Below are 14,415 nucleotides of genomic sequence, written 5' to 3'. Positions count from 1 at the left end.
TAAACCTACCCGCTATGGCGTAGTGGCCTGACGAGGAGAACAGGGACCGAGGACGGAAGCCATACCGTATCCACCGACGTGGGATTCGACAAGACTAGACAGCGCCCGTACACTCACTCTATTATCCTCCCCCAACCTGTAAGGACCGTCCTCTTGTACTATAAAAGGAGACGGACCCTCCCCCCCTCCCCCTTCTAGATGGACAAAAGAGACGTGCTCTTAGACGTTCACACACACTTAGCGCCTGTCTGAGCTCCTGGTACTCTCTTCCACATAGATGAGAACAAGACCAGGACTCAGGCCCCCCCTCTCATACTCCTCTTGTTTGTACCCACACTGCAAACTTTGAGCACCTGGGCTCAGGAATAAAGTTGACCGACTGACCCCGACTGGACGTAGGGTGCGTTGCTCGAACCAGTATACATCTTATATCATTGTGTGCTAGGCCATATCCGATCTAACGTACGGCAAAACTACAAATATTTATTTGTCGGTCAGATTTCGCACCGATAAGCTGTTTTACCATACGTTTTTCCATTGAGATAAGCTGAAGTCAAAAAAACTGCTTCACCGAAGAAGCTACAGCTGCAGCCGTTTCAGCCACAGCCGCAGCCCTGCCAAACGAGCTCTAAATCCACAACGCCAGGCCGCACCTTTCATTGAGATAGGCAGGCTTCTTGTTACCGTATCTCTTCTCTTCTCCACGCCGGATCCCCTTCGCCTTTGCCGCTTCGTCTCTCTCTCTAAATGAGAAGAGGGCACGCCGCCTCAGCCTCCGCCGGCGGTGATCGAGGGGCGAGAAGAATCATCATCGTCACCTGAAGAAGGTTTTGGTTTTCAAACACGCAACGGTGTTGGTTCCAGGCATTCGGCTTTTGGTCTGCGATTCTGAACTTCTGGAGCGCCTGGCTCTCAGTTGTCAGTGCGTACCTGCCCGCCCAGCAGTTGGAGGATGATGCAGGCGTTAGCGAAGTCCATGAGCCAGTACGGCTCGTAGAAGCCGAAGCCAGTGAGGCGGCGTAGCCGAAGCAGAGGTAGAAGAATGTCGTGACGAGGGTGGAGATCATCGACGCCCTCTTCATCGTCTTGTTCTCGGCCGGTGCGGACTTGAGGGTGTCCTAAATTACCAGAGGCGAAATGAAATAGTTTTCCAATGTGCTTAATGCTGATACTGAATTGCTGCTAGTAACTGAGATCTGGGCAAGAGCTTTTGAGTAGTAATTAATTCTGAAAGGATAGCGTGCTGCTAGTCTTAATCTGTTTACCTGTATTTCCAGTAGGATCAAGGAACGCGATGTCTCCGATGGCCTGCGAGACGCGCCAAATCTTCGTCCTCATCGGGACACTTCCTTTGATTCTCCCGTTAGCTGAAGAACAGATAAAAGTCGGTGAGCTTGTCTGATGTCAACATTCATATAACCCTCTTTTAACTGCAGTACATAATCTATCAGTTTGGATAACTGAACGGAACTAGCAACTCTTTCCCTGAACAAGCAGTGGTTCTCAACTCAAACGATGGACGGATTCGACTAGTCATCAGTAGTGAAAGAAGCAGGCAGGCTCTTACAGATGGTGGTGGCGAGGCCGAGGCCGAATCCGATGAAGGCGCAGGAGAAGGACATGACGGCGGCGACGACGGAGAGCCACACCAGCCATGTCGTGGAAGTCCTGTATGAAGGAGAGGAAGAGCTGCTGCGCAGCGCCCAAGACGAGCTGCCGCCATAGTCGCAGGGCGCGTCGTGGCCATGGTCGTAGTAGCAGTTGGCCTTCAGGATCGCCCTGCACCCATCAGAAAACAGAGCAACCCGACGCAGAACACACCATTCAGGGTCAAAACAAATCAGCGAAATTAACCAGCAGCAGCACGATAGAAATTAAACAGATAGCATCAGAGCCCCGCTCGACATACACAGACAGGAAGCACGATGACAGTGACACAGATGTAAAGCTGTGCGGAAAAAAAAAAGAAAAGAAAGAAAGGCGAGATTTTTTTACCGGCGGCGCGGCTAGCTACCTTATGCTAGTGGCGGTGGTGATGGCATAGGCGACGCCGCAGCCGTACAGGCTCACGTACTGCAGCGAGCCGCAAGCCCAGGTGTGCTTCTTGCCTGAGCACGTACGTTGGCAGCACACACGCACAGAGTACACGTACGGATTATTAAGCCAAGGCCACCATGAAACAACACCGGCATAAAGCTGTTTAACTGATAATGAATGGTGCTTGTGTGATAATGAATGGTGCTGACTACACCGATCGAGGCAGGCGCGGACGACGTCCATGTAGGTGACGAGCGCGAAGCAGAACATGCAGGCTGGGCCGACGACCCAGCCCAGCGGCGCCAGCGACAGCACCCCGGAGCCGATCACCGCCGTGATGATGTGCCGGCCCGGCGCGGGCGGTGCCCGTCGCCGTTGCAGCCGCCACCGTCCAGCACCTCCAGCTTTCGGGACTCAAGACACAGCTGGTCAGTGCGGGTGGAGCTACTGCGCTAGCAACGAGCGAGAACAACCCCGCGCGCGGGACGGGGTGGTCAGATCGGTTCTGTAGCCGCGCCGGGATGGCCGTATGCGCGCGGCGATCCTCTGCTCTGACTGCTGCTCGATCGAGCCGGGGATGCACGTGCGTGATCCGCTGTGCCGAGTCACGGTCCAGGACTTGGAGCTAAATATAAAAATAAAAGGAGCTATTGCATTCTTCTCCTGTTTTAAACTCTAATTGTAATTTTGCCCTTGTTTTCGTCCACTTTATAATTTTACCCCTACTTTTCAAAAACGAATATCATGTTTGCCCCTACATGATCACCAATAACGGTGTCAAATGAGCTCAAAAAAGACAAGTTTGCTCTTGCGAATATGCCCCTACATTTTACCCCTACTTGACTACATATATTTAAACAGCATTTCAACATATATGAATAGAAATTTGCCCAAAATTTTGAAACTTTTAAAACATATATAAAAAGCAATTTCCCCACGGATTTGTCATCGCCACACTCTTAAGTTCCTCCTCTCCATATACTGGTGCCTCTCCGTATCAAGTTTATTTTCCAGTAACTAAGATAAACCAACTAAGTATTAAAGATGATAATTTAATATTACAACACAGAAAAGGAGCCATAATGCACATTCACCAACATAAAACTGCGCATATTCCACCCTTTATCAGATATCGGATAGAACACCTGCCAAATTCCACAATGATTGCCCATATTCAGCTCCAAACTAAATAACTAATGCAGGCCTATGCAGAGAACTATCAGAACTAACTTTTCATCGGTTACATTTCCAACAAATTACCTTCTGCTTCTTTACCATCTAGTTCTTCACGTGCCTGCACTCATTCTCCTACACGCATCGCCTGCTTCTTCTCTCTGAGGAACTCTGCAAGCACCCCGAGAGCCACGTCGACCTCCTCGCTCCTCAGCAACAGCAATAGCAACAGCTCTGACACCTCGGCCGGTGTCACCTCCACCTCCACGAGCAGCTCTTGATTCTTGAATCTCCGGGAACTGCGCTTGCGCCTCGGCTCGCGCCCGCGCCGCCACCTGGACGGGCCGCGCTGCCACCGCGTCGCCTCCTGGCTAGGCCGCGCCTCCTGCCGTCCTGCGCCGCGCCACCGCCGCCACAGCCAGGATTGGGAGGAGAGAGACCGAGAAAAATGGAGAGGGGTGGCGTCGGGTAGAAGTGGAGGGGAGGAAGGGACAAGGGGTATTTGTGTCTTTTCACCATATTGTGTAAGGATTTTCTATTTTTTAAAATTGGTTTGTTACAAATGGATTTAACATAGTTAGGAATAGGGGTAAACGGAGGCTTCATCTTCAAATAGTAGAGGTAAAATCACAAAGTGGAAAGAAAATGGAGGGCAAAATCACAATTCAGGTTCAGAATAGGGGTAAGAACGTAACAACCCTAAAATAAAATGGGTGGATGGAATGGAACGGATGGTGGGACGCATAGGCTGTGCAAATGAAACAAGGACCGCTGCTTGTCAGGGAAGACGGAAACAAGGACCGCTACTTCATTAGGGAAGACGGATCCTCTGCAATTGGTCTCTCTGCTGTTGCGTCAATGACTGTGGACCCGGACCTACCAATGCAGAGGATCTCATTCTCGTTAGGGACGGAGTTTCTCATTTGTAGTTTGATAGTATCTAACGGGCGAAGATGAGCGGTTAGCCAATGAGCTACCACGAAAATCCATACCTAACTACCCATACCCGAGTAAAGAGTAAAATACTCCAACAGTTCCGTCATGTGGTACCATTCGGGTTTAACTCTTAAAATGCATTTTCAAAATGCATTTTCAGTTTTGGTGTCATCCGGTATATTTTACTCTACATACAACTTGCTCGGTGTCCAGTTCAGTGGGTCAAAGTTGAACACGGTAAAAATTCTTCGACGAATTGCGTTTACGATTGGAGGGTGGAGTGTAAATGAGAGCGGAGGGATTATAAATTTCCTGACATGGTCTGTGGTTATGATTTTATTGAATGCTCTCCTGATGCACGACAGCACAGGGAGCACCAGACTCTATCCCTGTGGAGCTTCTGAAACCATACAGACTTTTACCGGTAATCAGTCACGTGCAGACGACTGAGAAAAAAAAAAGCAGAGAACAGATACACATGCCATTCAATTCGATTGCCGTACACACACACCGTAGGCGATAGGCAAGAACAGATACATACGGATCGGAATACCCTACGAGGAGACGAGACCATCGAGTAGTTGGGTCGCAGTACTGAGATTTATTGCAGCAGCAAGGCCAGGTCGTCAGAGCCGCAGCTCCACCTGCCTGTCGAACACCCAGGAGAAGGGCACCCGCCGAGGCTGCTGCTGCCGCCGCCGTGCGTCCAGCCGGTCCATCTTGCGCACCCTCTCCGGCAGCCGGCAGACGTAGTCCTGCGCGCGCCTCCCCTCGCCGGTGAGCCCGTGGCCGAGCCCCGCGACGCCCCACCTCTCCACGAAGAACTCCACGAGGTCGGCGTAGTCGGCGGTGGTGTAGACGCCGAGCCCCTGCGCCACGGCGGCGTAGTGCCGGAACAGGTCCGGGTCCCGACCGTCGAACATGTGCGCGGCCGGCATCAGGATCCGCTCCCGCATCATGTACCCGAGCGCGCGCACGGCGGCGTCCGGGGTGAGCCGGAACAGCTCCGCGACCACCCGCGTGTACGCTGCCTCGTGCCGCCTCTCGTCGCCGGCGATGGCGCCGCAGATCCTGGCGAGGGCGGCGTCGCCCATCTGCCCCGCGCGGCGCGCCGTGTTGCCGTGGGAGATGGCGGTGGCGCGCTCCTGGAACGCCGTGTAGATGAAGCCCCGGTAGGGGCAGCCGTCGGAGGGCAAGCGCATCCCGGCGGTGATGAGGTGGTGGATGGTCTGCTCGACGCGGCGGACGTCGACGCGGCCGCACAGGTAGAGGTACCGGTTGAGGAGGTCGCCGTGGCGGTTCTCCTCCGCCGTCCAGCCGCGGGACCAACGCGCCCAGGCGTCGGCGGCGGTGGGGCGGTCGTAGCCGACGAAGCTGTTGAGGGCGGCGTGGTACGTGGGGAGGGCCTCCTCCGTCACCATGTTGCCCACCAGGCACACGTAGTAGTCGTCGGGGAGCTCGCGCGCGCGCGCCCGGAGCTCGTCCACCGCCTCGCGGAACCCCGGCGACGCCGAGTCCGGCAGCAGGTCGTGCGGCTGCCACGACCGCTCCACCGGCTTCAGCAGCGGCAGCAGGTTCGACTCCGCCCACCCGTCCAGGGAACGCAGGACGTCGGCCTTCTCCGGCGCCGACATCGCCGCCGCCTCGCGCCTGCTGCGGGTCGCCGTGGCCGTGATCATTATTCGCCGGCGAAAGAACAACGGTGGCGCCCGCGTCGTCTTGCATGGCGACGGCGCGGTCCAGCAGGCAGCAGCTTGTCCCGGCACCATCTCCATCATCATGTTAGGAATGTTTGTGGCTGATAGAGATAGGCAGGTTGGGAAACAGGCGAGGGGGGTGGACGTGCTTATATAGTACTCCTACTCTACTCTAGAAGATAGGGCCCTAATCATTCCATCCTCCAAATGGGTCATACAAGCACACATGCATACTCATCCATCATCCTTAATTCCAACTGTAGATACACGTATTGCATTTATTAATTGTTATTGCGTATCGGTGTAGCCGTGTAGCTGTCCACGCATTATTCCGCTGAAGAAAAATCGAAGGTGCATGTTACGATGGACTGCATGACGAATATGATCAGTGGCTAGATCTCGTTTAGTTGTAGCGTAACTGTAGCAATTCGTTTGTATTTGTGAATTGTAGCAATTCGTTTGTATTTGTGAATTATTATCCAAATATTGATTAATTAGGCTTAAAAGATTCGTCTCGCAAAGTACAACAAAACTGTGAATTAGTTTTTAATTTCGTCTACAATTAGTACTCCATGCATGTACCGCAAGTTTAATATGATGGTGAATCTTCTTTTTGTATAGTGCCAAAGTTGGAAGTTGGGGTGAAACAAGGGCTAAACAGGATTTTGTCAACCAGTAACAAGTACTGGAGCCATCATGCGAGCTACAGATGAAACCATGCACGGTCGCAGTCGTAGCTCAGTTATTCGTACAGGTGCAGCCAGCACGTTGTAGCTATTCAACGCCGGCACGCCACTGCCGTCGTCATGTTCCTTCTGGCCGCTAGCTTGACTGATCATCTCGCGCGTTCTAGCTGCTGCTGTGTGCAGGAGCGAGTACGGGCTGCCACCATCAATTTGTTGTCTACCGGGCATCAATGCAACGCTGCAGGTGCTAAGCAAGATTCGTGGGGAAAATGACAGTTTCTTGTTCCGATTTGGCTACTGTTAGTGTTTTACCCCTCCCCTGTAGCTAGAGATGTACTTGAATTTTGGACATTAAATCCGTCTGCAACATTTGTTCTTACGCCTCTCTGTTGTTTTCCCCTACCTGTCCGTAGACTGTAGCACTGGAGCAATGCCTCTGGCGCCTCTCGGCCCATCCGAGCTTCTCTCTCATCCGGTGAATTTCCCACCCCGACCCTCTCCACGGACCACCACCCCCGGCTGACGACGTGCGTCCCCGCCACCTTCGCCGTCCCGTGCACCAATCACTAACCAAGACCAAACTTCCCTCTTCGGCGTTCCATATATAGCATTTGGGGGCTGTTTGGCAGGCCCAGCTGCGGGGTCGAAAAGGGACACCACAACTGTAGCGTGATTTGTGCTGGACGTAGCTAAAAGCTGAACCAAGCAGCAGCAAAAGTCCCCGCAGATTAGGCGGTGTGGCATGGCCGGGAACCAAACAACCCATTATAATCCCTGGCCTTCAAGAAATCGAATTGAGGAGGAGGATAGGGCGAACACCAAGTGATCACAAAAATTCTAGTGAGAGGGGGAGAAGGTAACATTTCCATTTATTTGTAACTTTGTAACCCCATCTGACTGTTTTTTTGCAATAAGCTTTTTTTTCTTTAGGATCAACTAGTCGGATTCCACATGGCAAGCTCGTCAGCAACGCTAAGTCTAAATATTTGATTTAAAAAGGTTAAACAAATTAGGGAGAAATGCAAGTACTCACGGCTGCACCAAGCACCACCTGCACTATTTCTTAACTCATCAACAGTTTAACACACCTCCGTGTAACGTAAAATAGAACGAGTCACCAATTGTACTAGTAGCAGTAATTAAAAAGCCAGCCAGCCGGTACCAAGTCAATGCGCACAGTGACAGAGTCCATGTGAATGGCAGGCGCCGCGATGTACTCTCACTCCCAGTACCGTACCAAGGAGTCAAGGACGATCACACGCGCTATACCGTCTCACTCCACTGCTGAGCACTGCACTAGACATATCAATCAATCTCATTCTGCAATCTGCAGGGATCATCCAGTACAGTTACAGCATGTCCCCGGAAAACTTTGAAAAGAATTCCGTCCTGGGATACCTCTCGTAAGACTCCATGTTAACAACTGTAAACCCCATGTACAAAATCGCTGAAAATTGGGTGTGTGCCCAAGAAAGCAATATATCCATCTATCTTTCTATCAAAGTTGCCCGCATATCCCTTTGATCGCCAAAAAGAAGCCTTCTGTCAGCACCCTTTTTTGCAATATGTCAGTACCATTTCTTAGGACCTTATACGTCCAGCTAAAGATTTTTTTTGTCTGACATTATTCACTGTGATGCCTGTGTTCATCGTCCAGGCCGGGCGGCGACAATGGCGGGACAGCAGATACAACGGTATCCCTGAAGGCAAGTTCAGCCGCTTGCAATATCTTTCTAGCGGATGCTTTCGAATCACTAGATCTGATCAAATCAATTGGCAAGTTTCCAGGTCTAGTGATATTTTGGCTCTGGGCATCCATTTTCTTCGGTGAGAGTTTCTCGTTTACAGCAGCTTGGCCACCTGCAATGACCGAAGTGAAGACACCAGATTCCCGCAGACCTTGAACAATAGCCTGACGAAGAAAAGAGATGAATTAAGCATTACATAGCATGGGGATTGATAGTGACTTCACACGAGCATTATTACGCACCATAGGGGTGTAAATGCGAGTTAGCACTCCTTTCCTCATAAGCTTCAGATTCAGCTGCTTATCATTCCACACGACCCGCTCGTTGTACCTAGCCAACAAATAAAAGAGATACATTACAGGGCGCAAAATAGCCAGAACAAGCATTGAACATCCATAGATCTGCAGAGGAAAAGGAGCACGAGAATTTAATGCATTTAACTGGCATCAAGAGGCAGCTGGTTCGTAGATATTAGATCTTTCCATGAAATGGTCCAGTGTAGTCTGATAATTACAGATTCATGGCAGCCTACGGTGTAAGTTTTGAACCAACGTAGTGTACGCCCAGTACGGTTCACCTCAAGGCAATAAACTATGTTTCACGTATTCCCTCAGGAAAAAAATATAAAACAACAGTATTTATTCAAAAACCTAATAAGACATCGATATTATTGGGCCTTTTGAGCTGAGCCAAGCCTTATCAAGCTTGGTCCAAAGCCACACCTTCCCCCCCATAGGAACAAAGGTCAGGAGCTGTCAGCAGGGTGCTGCATTCAATCTGACTGATGGCTCAAGACGACTTTAGAAAGATAATTTATGTATTTCACTATTTCAAATACCTAAACTCAAGCAGTGCTAATTTGCTAATCCAAGCCTGACTTCAGCCATGTGTCTCTGGGGTCAGGCGTTTCAAGACTTCCCCAGAGTCTGAAAAGTGAAAAGCCCAACATATGATTTCTTTGAGGTTAATCTTGGCCCTATAGGTTGCAACTTGGGAATCATTACACATCCACTTGTTGCCATGTGCCTGAAGCTAAGCAAGTCATTTCATTGTTCATGAATGAGCAACCACATCACAATGATGCATGGACCACTCAGCTTGAGATGGACCATAGCTGTGGAAGTAGACCAGAGATGAGAGAGAAAAAAAGAAGAAGCTATTTTAACCTTCTACAACCCTAAACCTTGCTTTACAGAAAAACAATGATACCATGTGGCCCTTTTTATAAGGGCAGTTTGACTGACTCCCTTAAGAAACTATCTCTTAAGTTTAAGGTCACCAACACATAGACTAAATCTCTTAAGGAAAAAAATCATCTAAACAAAAAAATTAAAAAAACTATTTTTTGTAACTCTAACTGCTATGTTCCAGCCATTAAAGAGCCACTCTTGCCTGAGTGAACAGCACCCCAGTGCCTCTACAGCATAATATATGACAAGTAAGCAAGGAAAATTACAAAAATTACCAGCGAAGCATTTCCTCTTCACTAGCAGTTGATGCAATTATAAAAGCCTGCATAGCAAACATTAAAGTTAGATGGTAGAAGAGACGGTAACTGAGTTGCCAATAGGAAGCACCAACAAGGCTATAATTCCTAACAGTAAAGGCACTTATTGATATCAAATAGAATTAAGTTATCATCCAACCACTACGTATATTTCTTCTGAGATTCAAAATTACTTATAGAAGCATCTCTACTTACTGCTCTGTCAAAGTCTAGCATAAAACATCTTTTAACATCTTCTTTTGTAGGCTTGCATCCACAGCGATCACGTCTAGATGTCAAATCTGAAAATTTAGTGTATGTATAGTGCAGAACTGCAGCCTCCTCCAACTTGATCTCACTGTTAGTAATGTGCCAAAAATATTGTAAGAATAACTCTACTCAGAAACATCTATAATAAATATAAAGATGAGGTGCCGTCTCCGGTCACAAATAATTTACATTTTGGACATGGACGGGTCTCCAAATTGAAACTTTTGGACAAATATACAGAAAAAATTTCATGTTCTCAATGTCAAATAGTGGATGGTTCAAATTACAGCTTACTGCATAAGTATTTGTGACCAGAGGTAGTAATGATGAATACATGTTATAATGTAAAAATATATATTAGCGAAAGATCTTTACTTTGGGCTCTTTGCATAGTTATGCCATCTGTGTGCGCCATTAGGACGGAGATGATCTTGAATTCGTGCAGCAGATTTTCCATTACCATAAGTGAGAAAATAATTAGGATTTCCTCGTGTTGCTTCCTTATACATGCCAAAATAAGTATCTTTCGGGAGATGATCATAATTCTTCTTGAACATAGATACCTGGTAAGATATTGCAATGCACAAAAGATTTGTCATGGTAAGATCATATTAACTGCAACAAGTCTGGAATACAAATGTAACTTCATTCAGTGATACTGCTAATCTGCTGCAGCAGTTGCTCTAGGTTCATAAGTTGCAGCAGCAGTGATACTGATGCAGTTATGAGATGTTTCCATTGCTAAAAAAAGATGCACCACGACTATATAACTGACCCTGCATTATAACACCCCCCCCCCCCCCCCGCCCCCCCTCCTTACCAAGCATGCAACATAGCAGCAGACATTTGAAAAACATACTGCAACTCAGATGGTAAGGGTATACAAACCCAACCTTATCCATAGTTGAGAAGCCAGAATTACCACATCCAACTTAATCTTTTGTAACAGTTAACAACTTGCTGAACTGGCGGGATTCCATGTCCATTTTATACTAAAAAAGGCTAAGTTTAATTAGGGATGGCAACTGAAAAAGGAACTTCACAAAGTGTGCATAATTTCCTAGATGCAAGTCTGACCAACTAACAAGGAATGCAAGTCCAAACTAGTTTACAAGCAAAGGCAAAAATCAGATGGTACTAAGCCTTGAGAAGGAATGGGTAAGAAAGGGGCAAAGAAAATAGTATATAAAACATTAAAGAATTTAAAAAACAATAGTTGACCTCTCCTCGTAGATGCCTTACAAAGGTGTGTAGAAACTACAACGTGCGATCATTCAAAAACTAAATTAAATTTCTGTTCACAAAACAAAGCAGTTAAGTGCCCAGCACAATTAGAGGAATAAAGTTGTTCCCTGTTTTGAACATGCGATTATTAAATGAGCAAAAAATGAATGCAAAACTCGATGGTGTAGCAAAAATAAAGATCAATGGATGTAATGTTATTAGATGCACAAGGTTTGTTTCTAGGATTTGACTTGCAATCAACGATCTACTGGCTGGGTCTTAAGGAAAAAAAAGGGATACAAAAAAGGGGGCTTACTTCACTGAATGGATCTTTTATATTGTCACGCTCAACACTGCTTTCCTGCAGATATTTATGTTAATTACAGCATAGAAGTTTTGTGTAAAGACAGAAATATGAATGGCGTGCAGACTTTATTCTTAACTTTGTTTTACTTACATAGTTTGGAAAAATAACCATGTCGACATCATGAGGGACCTCAGCTAACAAATGCCTAACAGAATACTCAGAAGCTCCACCAGGGTATAGTAATTCATCAGTGTCAAGATGAATGATCCAATCCATGCCATAATCCTTCAACGAAGAAAATTGTAGTTAGTGTATGAATGCCTAATGAAAATCTAGAAACCTACACTATTGCATAGCAGCCTCATTCACAAGCAAAAAACTATACATGAAGTTCAATCATGCATGATAACAGAAGTAACAGAGGAGATAACAGACAAGACATACCCGAGCCATTACAATAGCCATCTCCATGTTGAGTGATTGCTTCACAAAGAGTTCATAGTTGCAAGGTTTGTAGAAAAAGCCTGAAAGCCAAGTCTCATTCCAGATTCGACTTCAAGCAGAACAACAAAATACATCAGCAAGGTGAAAGAAGTGAGTGACAGAAACTCAATCAACAAGCATGCCAACTTAGACACTCCTTGACCGGTCAACAATGGGCACTATAGGATATTGTGACATTTTATGTCCTAACAGTGGGTCACCACTATTCAAGCATAGATTTTTGTCAGGTAAAATAAAATCTACAAAGGTTTTACTTTGCATTTTAATAGAAAAAGAAGACATGGAGATAGACACTCATTGTGTCTTCAAAGTGATTAAGGAATCAGTCAAATTACATATTTAAAATTTAAATTATACATGTTTGGTGACGTGTGATGTTCAGCATAGTTTGCTCTGAAATAATAGGTATAAATTACAGGAAAGCTATGCGTGTGGTTTTTAAAATATAGGATAATTTATACAGTTCTGTTCATGGAAATGTCCTATGCCATTCCTAATCATTAAAAATTCTTCTTCATCCATCATTGGTTTGATGTGCTTTGATTTAATTTTGCCTGAACCAAGAGCCATGTGCTTTCTGATTTTAAAGAAAGAAGTGAAATGCAGAAAATTTTTATCTGGTTGGTGGCAGAAAAGAACACACCTCCTCGCCTGCTGCTCCTCAAGATCCTTTGTTCTGTACACCACTTTTACGCCCTTGCAGCATCATCAGGAAAATAAAGGCACTCATATTAGCACTGGAACAACAAGACTGGAGGAAAGAAACGACTCAGAACTTGTCACCCACAGGAATAGACTCGAGGACTCCGGCGACATTGGGTTTGGCCGCCCTCCCCTCCACGAAGAGCAGGAACTGCGCGACACCAACGACCTTGTGATAGAAGAGCCAGGGCAGGATCTGCTCAAGCCCCGCGGAGGTGCTCGTCTGCACGCACACCTTGGGCGAGCCCGAGTCGGAGGGGAAGGACCAGCCGCGGAGGTAAGGGAAGGAGGGGGTGGAGGAGCCAACGAGGACGTCCCTGCAGTCTGACGATGGGAGGGACAGCCGGGCGGGCGCGGCCTTGCCGGGGAAGGCGTGCGGGGGCCAGCGCGCGGTCGGGTCGTCGACGCCGCTGCCGCGCCACTGGAGCACGAAGGCCAGAGCGGCGAGCGTGAGCGGGAGGACCGTCAGGAGCAGCAGCAGGCGGCGCCACGCGGCGCCGCCGCCGGAGGGCGCCTGCGCCGGCGGCATCGAGAAACGCCGATCTGCCGAGCACCGGTTGATGTGGTGGGGTTTCCGTTCGTTCCCCCCTTTGGGCCCGTTTAATTTGAGGGCTACTTTCGTTTTCATTGCCCTGCTAATAAATGGCCCCATTTTTCATGATTTGCGTATCATTTAATTTATGATTTTTTAGTATTTAATAACTTTTCTATCCAAATAGACGTCACAAATAGAGCTTCCTTGATTTAGCTGAATATTATCGCAGATTCATTCCAGATTTCTCCAAAATAGCAAAATCAATGACAGAATTACTCAAGAAAGGGGTCAAATTTGGAAGGTTGTCTTGCATAAGAACACATCCAAGTCTAGTACCAGAAGCATCACAATAGACGTCGAACAACTTGGTCATCCTATTCTTTAGCATTCCGAGTAAGTAGCAACGAATCTCTTTGCATCTTCATGCATCTCTGGCTAATAAAATCCGCTTGCCCAGACTTTTGCTTGAGTTCTGAAGTGTCCATAATTGAAGTACTGCTTCCCATTTTTTCCCTTGGATGCATCTTCTTAATATTCCATCTACTTCGTATCTATATAGATAAGGTTTGCCCAGACTTTTGCTTGAGTCTTAAAGTACCACAATAAGGATTTATCGGAATTTTATAAGCCTTAAAATCACAATATACCGCAACCACCTAAGATAGACCAACCTCACCAAATACCTTCGCAACAACATCCCATAAAAAGAACAGGAACATGATCATTCGGGTCATAGAGTCAATGTGATCAATGCAATATGAGGAGGATGTAATTTTGAGCACCTAGGTTCAGGAATAAAATCGGTCGACTGACCTTGACCGGACGTAAGGCATGTTACCCGAACCAGTATACATCCTGTGTCTGAATTGCAACTCATATGCTACAAGAGTGAAAGACGTCAGAAGACTTAGAGGAGCTCTTCACTCTTGTGCTTGACGGTCGCAGGCTAGAGGAGCGGATAGATCCCATAAAAATCATTCATTTAGAAATTTTAGACAAGATAGTAGTAATGCTAAAAGCTCAAAGTACCCCTAATAACTCTTCTTAATCGGATGGATTACCGAGTAGAATTAATTATGCATGACCGCTTGCAGTAATTGTCGGATCTAT

At 47.2% G+C, this 14,415-nt stretch overlaps 3 protein-coding genes across 3 annotated transcripts; all 3 read right to left on the bottom strand.

The window, feature by feature from the left end:
- Positions 1-439: 439 nt before the first annotated feature.
- Positions 440-3,315, bottom strand: LOC117835568 (probable amino acid permease 7). Its single transcript, XM_072290502.1, is given in 11 exon segments — positions 440-1,016; positions 1,019-1,118; positions 1,266-1,287; positions 1,289-1,367; positions 1,568-1,649; positions 1,651-1,715; positions 1,718-1,779; positions 2,015-2,108; positions 2,187-2,441; positions 3,126-3,141; positions 3,298-3,315. Coding segments are annotated over 11 exon segments (897 nt in total). The 3' UTR covers positions 440-912.
- A 1,139-nt stretch (positions 3,316-4,454) lies between these two features.
- On the bottom strand, positions 4,455-5,987 carry LOC117836409 (stearoyl-[acyl-carrier-protein] 9-desaturase 1, chloroplastic). Its single transcript, XM_034715824.2, has one exon. It carries the CDS (start codon positions 5,925-5,927, stop codon positions 4,773-4,775), a length of 1,155 nt encoding a protein of 384 aa, XP_034571715.1. The 5' UTR covers positions 5,928-5,987; the 3' UTR covers positions 4,455-4,772.
- A 1,839-nt stretch (positions 5,988-7,826) lies between these two features.
- Positions 7,827-13,360, bottom strand: LOC117839698 (glycosyltransferase-like At2g41451). The gene is made up of 10 exons (XM_034720093.2): positions 12,856-13,360; positions 12,712-12,764; positions 12,009-12,117; positions 11,715-11,849; positions 11,574-11,618; positions 10,409-10,596; positions 9,980-10,121; positions 9,743-9,789; positions 8,520-8,607; positions 7,827-8,441 (listed from the first exon to the last, which is right to left on the bottom strand). Exons 1-10 carry the CDS (start codon positions 13,297-13,299, stop codon positions 8,154-8,156), a joined length of 1,539 nt encoding a protein of 512 aa, XP_034575984.1. The 5' UTR covers positions 13,300-13,360; the 3' UTR covers positions 7,827-8,153.
- Between the last annotated feature and the right edge of the window lie 1,055 nt (positions 13,361-14,415).

Source organism: Setaria viridis, chromosome 9 (genome assembly GCF_005286985.2).
Source record: "Setaria viridis chromosome 9, Setaria_viridis_v4.0, whole genome shotgun sequence".
Classification (NCBI taxonomy): domain Eukaryota; kingdom Viridiplantae; phylum Streptophyta; class Magnoliopsida; order Poales; family Poaceae; genus Setaria; species Setaria viridis.
The sequence above is the reverse complement of the archived record's forward strand: the minus strand, read 5'-3'. Positions and strand labels throughout refer to the sequence as shown.